This window comes from Amia ocellicauda, chromosome 15, assembly GCF_036373705.1.
Source record: "Amia ocellicauda isolate fAmiCal2 chromosome 15, fAmiCal2.hap1, whole genome shotgun sequence".
In the NCBI taxonomy this organism is placed as follows: domain Eukaryota; kingdom Metazoa; phylum Chordata; class Actinopteri; order Amiiformes; family Amiidae; genus Amia; species Amia ocellicauda.
In genome coordinates this window covers 5,116,086-5,136,269 of record NC_089864.1, presented here as the reverse complement: position 1 = coordinate 5,136,269, position 20,184 = coordinate 5,116,086, and the positions used below count along the sequence as shown (strand labels likewise).

Below are 20,184 nucleotides of genomic sequence, written 5' to 3'. Positions count from 1 at the left end.
AGTGCGACTCCGTCGGTGTTTCTTCTCACATACATTTGTGAGCAACACAGTGTGTAGACAGAGCAAATGCCCAGAGGTGCAACATACATATTTTAATAAACCGGCGGAGCATAATGTCTGCTCATGTCTTCACCACATGCCATTAATCCTGATGTTTATGGAAAAGCTCCACCTGTGTTTTAGAAAAAGATACAAAATATGACGATCTCCAGAGAGAGAATCGTTTTCGTTAAATGGCAGGGGAATGCAAAGCAAGGAGAAGAAACAAGAACATAAAAAAATGTGTATATCTTTATAAATTCAAGTATTACAATTCACTGTGCTCACAATCAACAGGGGTAAACGCAGACACATTATTCTCATAAACCATGCTTTTACCATCTGTGTAAAGAGATATTTGGTTGTGGTCCAGAAGGATGCGCTTTGACATTGCCTTGACTGGATCCTGTAGCTGGACACTAAACTCCGGTGTCTACGAGGTGGTCGCATAATATTCTCCTTCTGAAGCTCCCTATCCCCCACAATGATGTCTAACTATACAATTAGCTACACACCATTATTATGATGTTGATCTCAAACGGGACACATTTATATTATTTATATTCTGCATTCCGTGGATTTGCATGACGGGCAGCCGCTTAATAATACGCTTCCCAGTGAGTTTTGAAAACTGTCTATTCGTACAAATTAGCATACATATAATAGCACATTCAATTCCCTTCAAACGCCTTTGGGAAGTGATGAACAATTAATTTCTGTCCCATTAGTTTTGACGGTGGTTATGTAAGACAGCAGTAGAGAACATACTGGCGCTAGGCAGTACCAGTTTAAAAGCAGTATTTCTTCATCTGAACTGTGAAAAGGCGCAGCAGTGGCAGCAGAAATCAGCTCCTGTATCACAGGTGGGGAAGTTAAATTTAATCCGGATAGCGGCTCCATGAAACACCGCATCTCCAAGAACATTTTCATTTTCGTCCTGTGTGTAAATTAGCGACAGACACTAGCAGTTCAAAATGTCAAGAGGGCTGTAAGGACACTGCTCCTGTGGCGAGAGCGGGCATGGCTTGAGCTGCGTGCTTAGCAGGCTTGCTTGTGGAGGCTGAAGGCTCTCTCTGAAGGCTCAAACAAGAGGGATCGTCCGATCTGAGCTGTCACTCACCGGAGGATGATGTTGGGGATGTATGACATTATATTTGAAATTCCTGGTGTATTATCTCTTTCCCATGATGCACTTCAATATCCAGATGCAGTACCATTTAGAGTGAAGTCAGCTTTATACACATCTGAGAAGCAAACAGCCGGCTATGCAGCATAAAATTACATGAAGAAATGCTTTCATGTAAACAAAAGTAGCTTCACAACTACACTTCTCAGAATATTCCTGGTTGTTCTGCTGTTTTGAACGAATTCTTCAAAGGGCCAAGTTGTGCCTGCGATTTTAAACTCGAGCTAAGTTTCTCTGCTGCACATCTGAATTGGTGGCAGGTCATTTGAAGGTGTTTTAGGTGGACATCTTATTAAACACCCTCCTGAACTCATTGTTTCATCGTGTGACTTCAGTGTGATGCTCTGAACGAGGCGAATTAAAACACAGCGTTAAGCCATCGTAGTTTATTGTTATACAGTCCATTCATCCAGCATCATATACATTCATTTCAACAGAAATAGCGACAGTTTCTACCTCCTCCTCCTCCTCTTCTATTCATTGCATTGGTTAAGTGTCAAGCACTAGGAAGACTACAGTTATTTTGTTACACGTAGAAGACCTAACTCGCTTTAGTGGCTGACACTGTACGTATTAAAAAATAAAATAAAGTTGGATGAATAATCGCTGGTGTGTGGAGTCGTCGAGTTCTAAGACTTTTTTTCTCTTTACTTTCATTCGATTGCATTGCAATAACAGTTCATGTGTGATATGCAATCCGTCTTCAACAAAACAGCTTTGAAAGAACATAAAGGAAACCACATGACACATATTATTCTGACTGGCCGTTACCTTTCTTCTTCATATGAATTGGAAACTACGTCCCCTTTCCCCCCCAACCCTGCTCAACACCGGAGCGCATCTTTCACCAATCCTTGGCACCGGCTGAGATCAGGCCCGTCTGCCATGTGGCCTGGATGAGTTACTGGGGGGGGGGGGTAAATATCAATTCAGATCAATTCATCTCAAGTAGAACAGAAAACAAAGCTGAAAAATGAATCAAGATCATATTAGTTACATGACATACAAGTAATACAACAAAATATTAAAATTAACTTCATTTCAGCTTTGACAATGCCTGTTAAAAGAGAAAACACTTCAGCCTGTGACGTGATGCTTGCCTTCCTGCGATCACACATTTCATCATATCTGAGCAGCTTCAGAATTAATTCAACTAAAAACTAGGAGCGTCTCTCGATGAGTCCACAGCGCGTCCCTCCCTCCCGCCCGAGGCTCCAGACTCCAGCAGTAACGTCTTTTACACAGAAGACCCTGTCAACAATCACAGTAGGCAAATCATAAACAAAACAACCTGAACCGAAGTCCAAGATCTCTTCACTTCGAAGATATATATATATATAATCAACAGAACAGAAACCCTCGCCTTGCAAACAAAACGCACATACTTCATTACCTGACTAGAAGAAACATAGCCATTCACACCCTGCGAAATGAAAACGATTTCTTTCAAAATAATACTTTCTTTTACAAAAATAATCCTTCTCCTTTGTACACTTAAATAAACATCTCTGTGTGGTCTGGCGAGAGAAATACTGCGAAGACCTGGCTCAAGCGCACTGTGGCTAAAGAGATTTAAAGTGTGAGTCTACAGTAACAACCCTCTCACTACACGAGCACTACTGAGAAACGGGCCGACTCATTTCCACTTCGAACTAATTGAAATGTACAAGACTTTGATCCAATGACATTTGCAGTCTCAAAACTGAACCCGGGGGTTGCGGAGGATTTCAACTCCAGAGGACAAACTGAACCCAGGAAAGGTTTGTTTTCCCAACATCTACAGAGGGACGACTCCCACCGATTTCACCACACTCAAGCCTCCAACAAAAGGCACCCCATCCACTAACAATTAGTGTGAATTTCGTCATCAGTTGTGTTGAGTCGGGTGACCATGTTGACAGCGTTGAATACAAAGTTCTTTCCTTGTCTGCACACACAGGTTTATTATGAAAATAAAGCATACAGATTTACAATAGATATTGTGATCAAACTACATATTTCTGATACATAAATAATAATGTCAATGTAACTCGAAAGTTATTATGTTTCTTCCAGTTTCTATATGTTCAATATGAGCTGTGTGTGACCCTGGCACCCGGTTGTGTATCAGAAATAAGTCGATTGATCACAACACACGTTTGGACATCTGTATACTTCTTTTATAAGAATTGGACCCTGGTCTCCCCAACCCTGTGTAAGTCACTGCGCTGCCAAAAGCTCCTTGAACCCACAGCCGAGATCATGTATGGTACAATGTGTGTGTCACAGTGAGTGTGAGTGTGTGTGTGTCTATATACCCTAGCTTTAGGTATCATAAAACCTTCGTTGTGAACCAGTCTCTTCCATGGTGAGACGTTGTACAATCCACAGTGAACTCGAAGGTGCAGCGTGTTCAGTCTTCTGCACACGGGCCTGAACGCCTGCTTCACGAGTGTCTCAGTGCATTATGTTGTTACATCCTCTGCTGATCAACGCCATCGGTTCATATCACACAACCCTTCCAACTGGCTTCCAGTCAAGGAGAATCTTCTGCAGCATCTTTAGTGGTTTCCCATTCGGTATATATATATATATATATAAATATATATATATATATCCTTTAACAATTAAAAATCCAGTGCAAGTGTTCTGTACATCTTCCAGAGGTATCTGGGGAGAGAAGGTAAGACAACAGCATCTGTTTAATTACACTCTTACGTCAATTAAAGCTTCTTCTCAATGCATTGCTTCCTCCGCTGCTCTTGAAACGCGAATCCTCGGAGGACGCTCTCTATCCGAGCTCCGAGAGCAGGGGGTATTGAGCTGCAGCTCCCCCTCACTGTGTCCCGGTATTAACCAACTCGGATAGAGGGAGAGCGCCGTGGAAAGAACGCACAAAGCTATTTATCTTTTTTCCTTTTCTTTTTGTGAAATCATATTCATATGTGGTCAGATTTGGGAGATTCGTCTTAACGGTAAAACCCTGCTCAGGATAGAGGGACGAATCCGCTACTGTATGTCGATAAAGGGAAGATCAGTCCTTTCTCTGCTGCTGATTTAATTATGTCGGAAATGTTTTAGCTCTTAAAAGGATACTGAGAGTTGGCGTTAAATGGTATTTCCACCTTAAATTGATTTACAGTATTCTTAGTAACAGGCATCTCCACTTATCCGCAAATCATCCACGCGTCTCCTCCTGGCTGTGGCCCCGGGTCGGCCGTAATGCATCGACCCGTTCAGACGCGTTTCTTGGCACTGCCTCTCGCCCAGTGTTTGGACAGTGGAGACGCGGACCAATCAGCACAGAGAGTAAAACTCATGAGATGGCGCTCAACGGCATTAATGTAGCCCAGTTGTGCGTCAGGTAAATTAGTTTAACTTACACTGCAGCCTATTTATTTATTTGTGTGTCGCTCCTTGATAGTTTGTGCCACATGCATGTATCTTATATCACATGAAATAAAAATGTGTGGCCTCTCATATTATAAAGGGTTAATCCGCTGACTGAGTAAAAAAACGACTTCGCAAGCCTGTAGTTCAGGCCAGGAAGACATCGTTTGAAAGCTCCCGGTCTCTAGTTTCTAACAATCCTCTATATTTCGTGTAGCTTGGATAAAAATACAATTTCTCAGATCGCTGATGATGTGAAAATAATGGGGCGGAGTGTAAAAGGTTAAAATAATAATAATAATTCACTGCTAGAAACAGACAAGAATAAGATACAGATTATTCACAGAGACAGAATATGTGAATATTTCCATGTGTGTCAATTATAAGAATACTCTGCTCAGTACAGAGCCTCCCACAGGTGTTCTTCTAAGGAACAGCTGCAAGAAGGTAAAGATGCTTGAATCTATGTATATAATTGTTACGTGTTTCCATTTCTTTTTGTGAAATAATTCTCATATGTGGTCAGACTTAGGAGACTAATCTTTACGTTACGATATTCTTCTCAACTGCCATTGATTTAAGGACACTCTCAATACTGAAGGAGCAAAACCCTGCTCAGAAGACCGGGATGAAACTAGTTTGTAAAAAGGCGAATATGAGTATCTCCACAGGTGTCGATCGTAAGATACTCTGCTCGTTACAGAGCCGTCCGTGTGAGTTTTTCTCCCAAGGAACGGCCGCACAAAACCCCACACGGCGCCAGGCGGGCCGCGGAGAAGCAGCCCTCATTTCTGTTGTTGCCTTTTCTTTGAACGATGCAATCTAAGCTCCCCCAGAGCACGGCAGAATAATGGATCCCAGAAGGACCCGTATAAATCTCAGGGTTAGAATATATCTGCTTAATTTTCAAGAGGCCCCCCGAGTTGGCTTGAGATTCATATTTTTCATTACCGCGCAGTAAACCACCGGCTGGAGCGGCTCCGGAGAGCGAGCCGCGGCGCTGGGCCTCAAATAAAAAAGCTCTCTGCCTCACCGGCCCTCACTCACTCGCTCGCCTCCCGCTCCTCTCTCCGGAGAGCTGCTCAATAAGAAATGCTAATAAAATGGAAACTGCCCACTTCCAACTGTTTCAAGGTCACCCTGGTAGTTTTATAGTGAACGCAAGGGTCAACAAAGGGAAGGTTTGAGTTTGCCTGCATTTCTGTTTATTTTTTCAAATAATAAAATCTTCAAATATGCTGTTGCAGTTTCTCTACATCATGGGTTTTCAAACCGGTCCTGGAGTACCCCCTGCCCTACTGGTTTTTGTTCCAACCTAGGACTTAATTACTTAATTGAATGGTATATTGCTTTGTTAGTGCAATTAAGGATTCAATTAAGCAATTAAGATCTCAGTTATAACAAAAACCAGCAGGGCAGGGGGTACTCCAGGACCGGTTTGAAAACCACTGCTCTACATTATTATTAATACTACTATTATGATGGTAATGATTGATGCTGATTATATATTCTTCTATTAGTATTATCATCATTACTGTTATTATTATTCACCGTGACCCTGTACGGCACAGAGCAGTTATTGAAAATTGATTATTATTAGTATCATCCCCTTCAATATAAAATAAAATAAACCCCAGTCATAAATAACCTTCCCTTTAATGTCAATCAATACATATTAGCCAGGACAGACGGGTTAAATTAAAAGCCAGGAGCCACTGTGAGCCCTCAGCTCACGAACACGCCGATGTGTCATTTGCGGTAATGGGAAAATCAATTTGCTAAATGGCAAAAATAACCCAATGGGAGGGTTGTTTAATATTTGCTCATTAACTGGCTCACCGTGGGGACCGGAGTAACAACTCGTCACCAGAGGACTAAATTACACTGTCAACAGAGCCGTGAAAAAGCTCGGAGGAGACAGTGCTCAGACTTTCAAGGTGAGATACTGTACGTCTGCTATTCGATCTTATAAACAGACAGCAGTAAAGGTGTTGATTTTTGGTTAAAAATACATATATCATTACATAAGTGGTGCATCATATTAGTTTGCTATTTAGGAACGCATCCAAACCACACACACGACTGATGAATTCATGCAATGGTGAATCCTTCTTAGCCGGGAAATTTTAAACCATGGAGAGATCTGTCGGCCGAGTGCTAGTAGTTTCTCGAGTGACAACCGGCCCTAGAGATCTGCGTGATTCAGAGTGTCTCTGGCACCGAGGCGCACCGACGGCTGTCCCAACGAGCCGTGACGCCGGAGCCGACACTTTCACCAGCTGTCGTTACGAGTTCCAGGGATCCGGCGTTTTGTGTGAAGCGTCTCTGAGCTGTGATTGACAGCTAGGTGGGAACTCTCCTTTACAGCATGGGGGAAACGTCGATGGCCGGCCTAATCTTTTCAGAAGAAAACAAAGTTGCTTTTCTAAGATACATAGGATTGTCCCTGCATGCGGTGTCAATTCTAATCTAGAATCAATAGTATCTACAGTGGGGGAAAAAAGTATTTGATCCCCTGCTGATTTTGTACGTTTGCCCACTGACAAAGAAATGATCAGTCTATAAATTTAATGGTAGGTGTATTTTAACAGTGAGAGACAGAATAACAACAAAAACATCCAGAAAAACGCATTTCATAAAAGTTATAAATTGATTTGCATGTTAATGAGTGAAATAAGTATTTGACCCCTTCGACTTAGTACTTGGTGGCAAAACCCCTGTTGGCAATCACAGAGGTCACAGAGGTTTCTTGTAGTTGGCCACCAGGTTTGCACACATCTCAGGAGGGATTTTGTCCCACTCCTCTTTGCAGGTCCTCTCCAAGTCATTAAGGTTTCGAGGCTGACGTTTGGCAGCTCGAACCTTCAGCTCCCTCCACAGATTTTCTATGGGATTAAGGTCTGGAGACTGGCTAGGCCACTCCAGGACCTTAATGTGCTTCTTCTTGAGCCACTCCTTTGTTGCCTTGGCTGTGTGTTTTGGGTCATTGTCATGCTGGAATACCCATCCACGACCCATTTTCAATGCCCTGGCTGAGGGAAGGAGGTTCTCACCCAAGATTTGACGGTACATGGCCCCGTCCATCGTCCCTTTGATGCGGTGCAGTTGTCCTGTCCCCTTAGCAGAAAAACACCCCCAAAGCATAATGTTTCCACCTCCATATTTGACTGTGGGGATGGTGTTCTTGGGGTCATTCCTCCTCCTCCAAACACAGCGAGTTGAGTTGATGACAAAGAGCTTGATTTTGGTCTCATCTGACCACAACACTTTCACCCAGTTCTCCTCTGAATCATTCAGATGTTGGCAAACTTCAGACGGGCCTGTACATGTGCTTTCTTGAGCAGGGGGACCTTGCGGGCGCTGCAGGATTTCAGTCCTTCACGGCGTAGTGTGTTACCAATTGTTTTCTTGGTGACTATGGTCCCAGCTGCCTTGAGATCATTAACAAGATCCTCCCGTGTAGTTCTGGGCTGATTCCTCACCGTTCTCATGATCATTGAAACTCCACGAGGTGAGATCTTGCATGGAGCCCCAGACCGAGGGAGACTGACAGTTATTTTGTGTTTCTTCCATTTGCGAATAATCCTACCAACTGTTGTCACCTTCTCACCAAGCTGCTTGGCGATGGTCTTGTAGCCCATTCCAGTCTTGTGTAGGTCTACAATCTTGTCCCTGACATCCTTGGACAGCTCTTTGGTCTTGGCCATGGTGGAGAGTTTGGAATATGATTGATTGATTGCTTCTGTGGACAGGTGTCTTTTATACAGGTAACGAGCTGAGATTAGGAGCTCTCCCTTTAAGAGAGTGCTCCTAATCTCAGCTCGTTACCTGTATAAAAGACACCTGGGAGCCAGAAATCTTGCTGATTGATAGGGGATCAAATACTTATAAAATGATTTGCATGTTAATGAGGGAAATAACTTTTTTGAAATGCGTTTTTCTGGATTTTGTTGTTGTTATTCTGTCTCTCACTGTTAAAATACACCTACCATTAAAATTATAGACTGATCATTTATTTGTCAGTGGACAAACGTACAAAATCAGCAGGGGATCAAATACTTTTTTCCCTCACTGTATCTATCTGTGTATGATGCTATGCAAATATACATGCAGAGACTTTGAAAGATGCTGCCCAAACTCCAAACTACTGGGACGCCATAAAATTCATTTAATCTATGCACAAGCAGGTTTTTTCCCTTTTTAGCTTTTTTTTGTGTGTTTGAGTCAAAGAGTTTTTTATATAGAAGCTTCCAATTAAACATGTATTGTACAAACAGAGCAGGTTGATCTGTTTAGCTGATTGAAATAGAAGCAGAGATTGGCCCGTGCCCTGGTTCTATGTCTGTGGCGCTCGGAGAGAGGCCTCGATACAGGAAGCCCCTGTTTCAGTGCTGCATTAAATAAAAATACAGCATGCACACACACAATCTGTGTTTGGGAGCCAAACGCGGTGAATAAAAACAGGGTCTGAGAGGCAAGCACAGAAAATTGCACAACATCGCTCTCCAGTGTGATTCAATTTGCTCCCCACAGACACTTCAATTTACTCGACACGAGCGAGGGGGGACTGTCTGGCAGAAACAACAGAAACATTATTGAAACGTGTAAAATATTCCTGTTTCCTCGGCAAGACAAATCAGTCAGATATGATCTCATTTGTTTTGCACATGTTAAGCTGTCTGCCGCGCTTGCGACGGGAAATTCAAAAGTATTTCTCATGCAAAAAGACAACCAAAAAACTGATTGGTACAAGAATATACAGATGGATAAAGATCAGCCGCCTGCGCCCCGTGTGAAAAATCTTTAATGCGCTTGCAACCTGTCCGTCTAAACCGCCTTTCGGTATTTGGTGAGTGAATAAATAATGAGAAGGAGCAGGAGAAGACGACCACTTAGTCAAATCACTTTGAATAGATATTACAGAGTCAATACGATGCAAGTTTAACTTTCCTACAGTGGTCTGATTTCACCCGTATTCAGACAAATGGTAGAACATGTTAGTTATTGATCAACGAATCGAGTACAGTCTCTGAACTCTTAACTCTTTTTTGAACTCAGACCCATTTCGTCTGGTTAAACTTCTTAGTCGCGCAACTGATTAATATGGACATTATAAGGAGTACATGTCTGTGACACCTATCAAATGAAACTAGACAACCTGTACTTCTGCATAGCTGATCATGATTAGACAACCTATATTACTGTACTACCGGGTTTTTTCATGTTGAAATACCACTCATATTGAAATTTGTAGAAGTGTTTGGGTAAAAATAGAAATTAAGACATAAGAATTAAGAAATTAAGGAATAATGTGCATTTGAAAGAATGTAGCCTATGCGGAACAATTTAGAGAAAATGTGTACCACACAATACTCGCAAAAGGGCCATTTCTCCATTATAAGGGCCACAAGCATGTAGGAACTTATTTGTATTGTACTTATTAAAGTACTAGTCAAAATACAACTTTTCAAACAACCTGGGTGAAAATTGGATAAAAACTGAAGGAGTTACGATCATTTATTTAAAATTGACCCAAAGTTGATTGGGTTCGAGCAGTTTTTCCCCTACTGCTCGAACTCAACTCTCCTCACAGTAACATCATATCTTGGTATCATAACAATCTTGGCACCATTTGAAAGCCCAAAGTCTCTAGTTTCCAGTGATAAACAATATAAAACATGATATAAAAATGTTTCTGGTTATAATAATGCCAGCGTTATTAATAGAGTTATTAATATCTCAACCTGCCGGCGGCTCTGTAGCCCTACAGGACCATGGCTGGAGATCTCCTGCATACTCACCAAATCAGGGCCTTCTTCGACCGTGTGCTCCGACCTTTGGTTTTGTTGTCCTCAGGCTCGCTTTGCGCGCTCGCTTTGTGCGTTTTCTTGTGCAGCTCCAGGTAAGTCTTTTTGGCGAAGGCCTTGCCGCATTTGTTGCATGTGTGGAGTGAGAAGCTTCTCGTGAACTTGACCTCTGTCCCGACCTCCACCGCTTCCTGCTGCGGCTTCCGGCCGGGCGGGGAGCCGGACGCCTCCCTCTGGGGGCCCCTCTTCACCACGCTGCTCAGCACCACCTCCATGGGCTTCTTCACAGCCCGGCTCTCCAGGTTGGCCGTGACCTTGGCCAGGTACTTGGAGGTCTTCTTGTGCACCACAGAGATGTGGCGCATGACATCCCTCTTGCGGCGCGTCTCGTAGCTGCACAGCGGGCAGCGGTAGAACTTGATGTAGATGTCGTTGCCGTCGGTGTGCAGGTCTATGTGTTTGGTCAGGTTCTGCTTGGAGGTGAACTGCCGCTTGCACAGCTTGCAGTAGAGCCGCTTGAAGTCGAAGCCCACAGAGAGCTTGGGCTTTCTCCCCTTCTTTTTCGGCACTGCTTTGGGACTGGAGGACTTGGGGCTGTCGCTCACCTTGGCTTTGCTCTTGGGGCCGGGGTGCGCGCCTTTCCGCTCTACCGCCCGCTTCGACTCGCTCTGCGGAGACCGGCTGCCTAGCGACGACTCGACGTGGGGATCCACCATCTCCGAGGCTTCCAGTTTCACTTTGATCTCCGCACCACCGCCGCCGCCGGAAACAGGCGCCGCCCCGTTCTCCAGCATGGTTATCTTGTGGACGATGCGCAGGTGCCTCCTCAGCATGATCGGAGACGTGTACTTCCTCTTGCACAGCAGGCACTTGCACGCTGTCACATTGTACTCCGCCTTCGGCCTGCGCCCCGGGGAGTTGGCGGGTTTCTGGGGCGAGGGGCTGCTCTCCAGGGACAGTAGCTGCCCCGGCTTGGTGGCGATGTCTGGCGTGATGTAGTCTCTCTTCAGGCCCCGGTGCACCTCGTCGAAGTGTCTCCGCACGTTGGCCCTGGTGGCGAACGACTTGTTGCACATGGGGCAGCTCCTCCCCGAGCTCGTGAGCAGGCTGCGGGGACGGCCCTTGCCGATTGTCCCCAGGCCTTGGGAGGCACTCCTGGTCTCTGTGTTCTTCACCCTTGCCTCCCGCTTCTTCATGTGCACCTTGCGGACGTGGCGCCGCAGGCTGCGCCGGGTGTTGAAGTCCTTCCCGCACAGGTGGCAGGCCACGTTCATGTCTGAGCCGTCGCTGTTGTAGCTCTCCGTAAGCGGGAGGGACGGCTCCTCGCTTTCCATCTCCGGAGCCGCTGTCACCTCCTCGTCGGTCAGGTCCTCCTTCAGGAGCGGCTCGGCGGCCTCCTCGCTCTGGGGGGCTTCGCCCGGGGACGGCCGCTCGGAGACGGGGATTTCCTCCAGCACGTGGGGCGCGCCGGGCTTCTCCGGGACCTGGCTCTGCTCATCCTCTCCCGAGACGAACTGGAACACCGCGTTTTGGTTGGACGCGATCGGCTCGAGCCTCACGACAAACTCCTGCTTGTCCTTTCTGGGGTAAATGGCTTCGAGGAGGTCCTTGATGGTTTGGCTCTGCTTGTCACTCGCACCCAGGGAGTCTGCAAAAGGATGAAAGTAAAGTTAGTCTCTCATCACGGCAAAATAAACCAGGCGACTTCCTCCCCATCACCTCGGTCTCAATAGTTTCAAAAGCCATTATATATAACTTGGGCTGAATCTATTTGTGAGGCGCTGTCTTTTAGAAACACAACGTCTTGGTGTGATCGCGAGTGCAAACTGGGACCGGGACTGGGACTGGGAAGAGCGTCTGCAGTTGTAAATGTTTAATCTGGGGTGAAGGTAATTATGACATCTCTAAATAACGTGCCACTGTCTCTATTTAAAGGCGTTTACGATTCCTGCACACCTGCTCGGAGAGACGAATCCGAGGTGTCGAGTTCGTCGGCACCTGCTGCCGTCTGTCTGCCCAGAGGGATGCGCAGTGCCAGCGAGACCCGGCATCTCGGGTTCCCGTCTCCCCCGACAAGGAGCTGAGCCAGTGTGATCACAAATTTAAACCCCCCGCCTACCCTTTCAGATGTGATAATGAGACACAGAAGGTTGACAAACTCCAGCGCGGTGCCTGGCATATATAGAACCCCCTGAAGTTTTGTTTTCAGAAGTCAAGATAACAGCTAGAACACTCACTACGACCAGACACTCGAACCGCTCCACACAGGGAGGCTTTTCACGCCTCATACAGAACAGCAGGTAAAAGGATCCTGAATTTTGGGGACAAAGCGGGAGAGGATTTCAAACCCAATTCTAAATCCGCCTCAGAGCTGTGTCTCTGTTTGTCCCAGAACAGAGTATCACTGCGGTATCAGAGGAGATATTGTATGTTCGTTCCTGAGCTGCAGGTTTGACCACAGCATCGTTAATTACTGTAGTTGTTTCAGCACATTTCCATTTCCATCCTCCACACCCTGCAATAATTAAAATCCCTGCCAGCACCAAGAGGCTCGAGGACATTGCAAAGGGGCCGGGGCCGAGCACGCCGAGACCAGAGCTCGTTAAGGGAGCGGCCTCACTCACCGTCAGCCGGAGACAGGCTGGGGAAGCAGTAGAACTCCTTGTGGGTGATGAGGTTGGGCAGGCCTCTGAACAGACTGCGGCACAGCTTGCATTCAAAGATGGTGTCCACCTCCTTCAGTAGTATGTGCTTCAGCTGGGTGGTTCCTTAAACGAAACACACAAACGGAAAAAGGCGACGTGTTAGACAACCGGACAATGTCTGGGTTTACGATTACGGTTCTTGAAGGCAACCCTTATGATGACGGCAGGGGCAATACATCAAAACCAACACCACGCCACCGGTTGGGCCCTCTGCTCTGACGTGGTGCTGTGTTCTTCCCACACACCTGATCGGAAGCACTCGATGATCTGCTGGATGCCGGACTTGGACGTCGGGAGCTGTTGTTGCAGTAGAGGCGGGTCCCCGGGCTCCACGGCGTAAGCTGGAGCATAGAACAGAAAAATGAAACACAGTGAGGCGAGCACGGCCGTGTCGGTGCTGCTAGACTCCTGATGGCTACACAACAGCGCGCGTCTTTTCAATTCAGAATACAAGCATCGCACATGAAAGGGGCTCTAGAGTCTAAAGGCACCGTAAGCTACAGAAACAATACGTTGACGAGGTGACGCACAGAAGTGAAGGCGCAAACAAACACGCAACCACATGGCAACAAAACACAAACACACAACCAAAAACACACACACGTGCAAGCAAACTCCCTTTATCGAACTTGATCTATATGCAACAAGTGTACAGTTTGCTTTTGTTAACTTGACGTGACACCTCCCCATTTCTCTGTTAATCTTCCTCATCTTTACAGGAGTCAACGGTAACATATAAATAATAAATATACCTGTTAACTTAATTCAGTACAAAGTATGTTTTTCATGGTACTGCGTATTTAACGTTTTCCCTGACCGTTCACACCTTGAGGCCCAGTGATGGTCTTAAAACAGTGTATTTCAACCAGAAACAACGGCAAACAATGATGCTCAGATGCACAGCTTCAAACACTAGATCTCCACAGCAAAGTGCCTCATTTATAGCTGTAAACCACCACCTCCCCCTGGTTCTAACTGCTGGAAACCCTTACGGTGTGCTTATTGTGAATACAGTTTAAGTGTAATCTGTGGACAGGAGCATCTCTGAGCTCCACACGACGAGTCCTCTGGGTGCACAACGCCAGTAACGTGTCTTTAATTGGTATCTCTGAGATGTCGACTGAACATACTGGGTTTTTTTACTTTATTTTTTGCATACAATTACAAATGTTTACTGAGCAAACTGAACTTCTGTGGCAGGAATCCTGTTCTCGTTATTGCACAATGAGATTAATTGTTACAAATAAAATAAATCAAATGCACAATTGTGTTGCTACATTGACTGTGATGCAATACAGTAGGTGTTTAAGCATTGATGTTCGCCTCTTATTTATGTTTATGTTTCTGCTACAAGCTTTCATGCAACTGCACACGATGAGATGAGTCCACAATTCTGCAAATACACACAAAATATATATACAGCTCTGGACAAAATTAAGAGACCACTTAACATGGAGTGGTCTAAATTTTTTCCAAAGCTGTGCATATATTATCATACATATATATGTTAATTCTAGGTATGTTATGTTGTATATAATGATCATAATAAATGTGTAGGATATATGAAGCACACTGAGTCTAGCAGCTGAACCCGTAAGAGGGGCAAACTGAGAAAGGTGCGTGGAGATATGAAGTCTTGTTCAGGAGAGAAAGCAGAACAAAGACAATCGGTTTCATGAGCTGTTTCCGGCAAAATACTTATTTCTTGTTCTCAGATTGACTTAACATCCCCGTCTTACCATGAAAAAGGATTCTTACAATGAGACGAGCAACAACATTTTTTTTTTTTATGTGTAGGGCAGTATATGATCAATAGCACGTTAAATGGAAGCCATCTCTAAATGTTGTGTCAAAATGTAAACACAGATTGTTAGCAAACCAAAGTTCAAGTGCATTTTTTGGCCCATTTGCCCTTAAAAAAATTAATAAAAAGCCATTGTTTGAGAATTACTACAATGCTGGGGCACTGCAAGCACCTGGCTGTGGCGTCTGGGACACTTGAAAATGTCAGAAAGGTTGGTTTTTTAAACGTGAAGTCAACAGCTCGCCCCGTTCACAATTAATTATCATATGAAAGGAGTCCTTGTGTGTCAACAGCGTGGCAGACAATGCCATCGACAGACTCACCCCATCGGAGGCAGTGACCTTAAACTTGAAGTCTGACACTATTTGACAGGCTCGTGACAATCCTCCTCTTCAGGCCAGATAACGGCCGTCTCGGGGCACGGTGTGTGATTGTCGCCGGGCTGCCTCTGTGTCTTTTTTTTGTGTGTGTGTGCGAAGTCACAGGACCATGAACCAACAAAGAAATAGAGAGAGCATTGAAACGCCGCCTTTTCCAATGTGCTGATTTCTTTGTGAAAGGCAGAATGTGGGAGACTGAAACTGGGCATGTAAACTCATCGCACGCAAACCCTTCTATACAATCTGCTTGAGTAAGGGACGGGAGGGGTGAGTTGAGTCTGTTAAGATTGTCACCGGTGGGTTAGAGAGCCCCACGGGAGCCACTCACCTGCCAGGGAATCAGCTCCCAAGAGGCAATTGTAGCTCTTTCTTTTTGTATTTTCTTCTGTTTACCACTCTATCCAGCTACAGACACATATCTGCTCACCCTCTGTAATTCATGCGTTTCCCCAAATTGTGTTCTCATAGCAAAGAACCATCACGTGACAAGACGGTTCTACTACATCCTTATTAATGAGTAGTTCTATTATTGTTTTATGACCTTAACTGATCTTCAAGTAATCAAGCACAATTTGAGCACCGGTGATTTTCTTTCAGAGGGCTCGTGAACGAGTCTCTTCTCACGCTGACTGGCAGCGTTAGGTCTATAGAACAGGTCCTCGACGTGATTTTCTTTCTTGATACTCAAGAGGGGCCCCCTCAGGCCTAGCAAACAACAGAAGTATTTACTTCCTCTGCGGTCCGAAGTGAGTCAGAAAGATCTCAGTCCCGCACTGTAGTAATCATAGAAATACTCAGGAACAGCCCTACGCAACCTCGCGCACAATGGCAGCTGTCGGCCAATCAATCTTCTGTGGAAAGTGGAAATCAAACCCGCACGGACTCAATCCTCACTCCGGCGTGGACGCATCTCAGGAGATGTTGGAATTATTGTAGCAGGAGAACATGTTCAACGATATCTGTCTGTATCAGAATAAAATTTCAGAGCTCACTCCACATGGGCAATCCCCAAACACGGGGAACGCAGGTTTATTAGTGCGCAGCCAAGTGTTTCTCTCAAAATAAGAAATAAAATGCTGGTCCTTGAAGGTTACTGGGGTGTGGGTTCCTAACGACCTCTGACTGACTGCATTTGCCATGACGGAGACACGCGGTGACTCAGCCGAGCTCGAGGACAGGGGAACCCGCCACATTCCAGTCAGGGAAGGGATCTGCAGTCGGGGTCATCCTAAACCCCCCCGAGTCAGTCTGAGGGAGGGAGGGGGAAACCTGACACCGGAGAGGAAGCACGAGCACGCAAGAGGGCTTAGATTAAAGAGTATCTGTGCCGAGAGAGTACACAAAACACAAAAAGAGCGAACCGACTAAGCAAGACTCTGACAACAGGAAGTGCCACTCGCTTCCGTCCACAAGAAAGGAGAGTTTAAAAGCAGCGTGAGAACTGCAGGAAGTGAATAGAGAGCTGTGGTCTCCACACTGAGCTGAGAAGGGCTTCACACAACAGTGGTTAATAACAACCTACAAGACTGTAGCTCATCTAAGCTAATGCGCGTTTACCCTTTAACTTTTACCACAGGATCTGTTGCACTTTACCGCGGCTTTACGTTGGACTGCTATGGGTTCAACATGCCTTCTCACTGCTTTACTACACTGGAGGGGGTGTGGGAATACCATGTTATACCAAAGTATATGTTCCTCAGGCATGCACCAGTGCAGGCATGTTGAGCCCCAGGAATAACGACAGTATGACCGTGTCACAAAGTGAAAAAAAGTAATACACAGCGGCTGTATTTTTTCAGGGGAGCCGAAGGCACAGACAACACAGCCGACACGCGGGGTAGATGCGAACTGACAGTGGCAGGAGTCAAGCAGGGCGTCAGTCAGGTTCGATTTCAGACACGGCACGGCACCCCCTCGCTGACGCGCGCCAGCCAGCCAGCGGTTAGAGGCTGCAGCCCGGGCAGATGGTATCTAAAGTCATGCCCTCTCCCACAAGCCTCTTTATGGCGGGGGTGTTGGAACTGTAAAACACAACCACGACAAAACTGCTCATCTGGATTCACCGGCCACTTCCAGTCACCCACAGGGAGGAAGACCAGACAGAAATCTCCCCAGTAATATTTGCAGTAAAAAACTGACCTGCCCGAGGAGATTCAAGACACAGGACCCATCCGGAGAGGCAGGAATGGACACTACGCTATTCCTACTCAACATATACACCAACATAAACATAAACAACCCAATATAATGTTGATAATAACCCCCTCCCTATTCTTATGTCAAAAAAAACCTCACCCTCCCTTATTTGCAATTCCTTTTTTTTCTATTCAAGATTCTCTATTTCTGACAGCAGCATGTGCCGGGCCTCTCACTGCCACACGCCTCGCAGAGAGGTTTTCTCTGCCTCACATCGGCACGTCTGAAACCCTGTTCCAGTCCTGTGACTCTCCGTGTTCCTCTTGACATGAGAATTAGCGGCGCTGTGAGGGCGCACTATCTCCCCGGGCCGCCTTAGACAAACCCCTGCGCAGCCCTGTCTGCGCGAGATACCGCTAATGAGGGAGAGCAGAGCCCTCTGGCTCAGGTCTGCGGCGGCTCCACCAGGCCGCGACGTGTGACCTGACAGCCGCATGGCTCCAACCGGCCCCCTGCCTTAACCCCTCCTCCCCCAGCTCCCAGCAAAACACACATCTTAACCCCTTCTCCCCCAGCTCCCAGCAAAACACACGTCCAGGATGTCAGGTTTAATGGTCTCGAACAGCTTACAGCATAACCCAAAGTGATTCATATCCAGGACACCGAAAGGGCCTCTGACACTGATGATACCGAGCGATAATAACAGAGAACGCCACCTGAACGAAAATCAATCACATCGACCCCCTGAGCCTGCAATTTTCAAAAACAGCGCAGATGTTATGAGACTCTTGGGCGCGATTCTGCACACGAGTACTCAAGCGAAGGTAATCTGACACAAGCTCGCGTTCGGCTGCCTTTAGTCATCTAAATTTAGACTGTGTTTGAAGTGTAAACTGTGAGTTACGCTGGACCTGCTACACACGCACTACATTCAGAAAAGTAATCGGGCAACAGACGCATCTCAAAGCTCTTTAGGTAGGAAGAGCGTAGACCCTCCCTTCGCCATGACTATCGGTACAATGGCTGAGACGACAACAACAAACACACCCGGCGGGGTGGTGAAGGTATCCCACAATCCCCTGCTCCGGAGCCTCCCTCTGGCTCAGTGTTCGCTGGCCTGCCACTGCCTGAGGCCTCCGCTTCAGCCAAGCTCTGTTTCACACAGTAAAAGGTCAAAAGCCACGCAATGCCTGACCTTAATTAATGACGGGCCTCTGTGACTTTAAGCCTCCGAATGCTTTCAACAGAAAGGCCCGGTGTGGACATCCCCTGTGCCTACTTTGCGGGACACAGAGGTACTAGTTAACCAAGTGTATCCAGGCCGGTATTAGCATCAAACCTGCCGGAGGCAACTGCCAAGCTGTCAGGCATAATCCAGCCCCCCCAGGCCGGTGCCGGGGAGGAGGGTCAGGCCGCGGGTAGCGATTTTACAGATGGACGGGCCGGGAGACAGTAGATTAGAGCAGGCAGGGAAGATTTAATTTGTATTACGAATTTAGTCATTCCGAATGCATACGGGGTGTTTCTGCAGCGTTAACATGTATATCTGTACCTTTTCTACTGCCCCCCTCGTGTTTCCGGCTGTGAGTGCTATTTAATTATGATGAGATGAGACGAGCTGCTTTATTCACCTCATGGCAGAAGTGTGATCTTCACTAAACAGATTTAAAAAGGACATAACGGATTGGGGTGATGAGAAACGGCAGCCGAACACAGACTTCATTTCCAGGTGATATGACTGCTTTAGTGCACTGACATCACAACGAAAGTGTTCATGAGTATGAGGTGACGTTAGGGCTCGTGCTGGAAGCAAAGGCACTCTATCAGCACCTCCAGAAATGCCAGAAGTGCCCCCCGTTCAAAGAGAAACAGGTGCAGCACCGCGTGCGTTTAGTGGGACGGCCCGGCTGCCGGCGTTCGCAAAGACCGGTCGCCTTGTGGAAGCAAGAGACTGTCACTATACCTTTCACGTCTCGGGCACTCTGCTGCCCCGCCTCCGGCCCTGCCAGAGGGAGCCCCGCGCCCCCGGGGTTACCTGGCTCACAGCAGCCATGGTGGTGGTGGTCCGTCTGGCAGCACTTGTCCTTCACCGCGGCTCTCTGGATGCGGGGCTTGCCGTCCTCCGTCTCCCAGTCCGTCTTGCCGGCATGCTGCGACATGGGAGACATGAGGTCATGCCGGGGCTCTCCGGGAGACACGCATCAATCACATCCACACCCACGCCTCCTGTGTGTGCACCACACGCAACAGTCCCAAGCAGAGAGGACGCGGCAGCCTCTCTCTGGGTCACAGAGTCAATATTTAAGAAAAATGTGCTTCTCTGGCACCTTAATTCTGTTCACACTGTGGTGCAGCCTTGCAGGATTGTGTATAGAATTAATATTGTCCATGTTAGGGATTGTATAAAGCAGTGGTTCTCAACCCTGGCCCTGGAGGAGCCCCTACTGCGGGTTTTAGTTCCAGCTGAGCTCTGAATTACTTAATTGAAGCTTAATTGATCTAATAACTTCCTTACATTTGACTTTTTAAGTTGTGTAACTGATAAAGAGTTGGTTTCTTAATAAGATAAGTTATTTATACAATGATATATTTAAATTAGAACCCCTACTGTTTAAAATAATTAAAAAGCTCTGATTTAGGAAATGATTCGTTCAATTAAGTAACTTAGAGCTTGGATGGAATAAAAACCACCAGGGTAGTTTCTCCTCCAGGACCAGGGTTGAGAACCACTGGTATTTAGGCATCTGCTAAAAATGTA

At 46.3% G+C, this 20,184-nt stretch overlaps 1 protein-coding gene across 2 annotated transcripts in view; it reads right to left on the bottom strand.

Moving 5' to 3' along the window:
* Positions 1-1,596: 1,596 nt before the first annotated feature.
* LOC136771640 (zinc finger protein 800) overlaps positions 1,597-20,184 on the bottom strand; it is a 31,882-nt gene continuing 13,294 nt past the window's right edge. The window contains exons 3-7 of one of the 2 annotated variants that reach the window (XM_066724063.1): positions 19,462-19,576; positions 13,352-13,447; positions 13,026-13,169; positions 10,396-12,049; positions 1,597-3,874 (exon numbers count right to left, since the gene is read on the bottom strand). In XM_066724063.1, the coding sequence (XP_066580160.1) occupies position 3,874; positions 10,396-12,049; positions 13,026-13,169; positions 13,352-13,447; positions 19,462-19,576 (2,010 nt within the window). In that variant the 3' untranslated portion in view covers positions 1,597-3,873. Of the gene's footprint in view, positions 3,875-10,391; positions 12,050-13,025; positions 13,170-13,351; positions 13,448-19,461; positions 19,577-20,184 lie in introns of those variants that run through there. The other variant, XM_066724062.1, reaches the window with a different exon arrangement.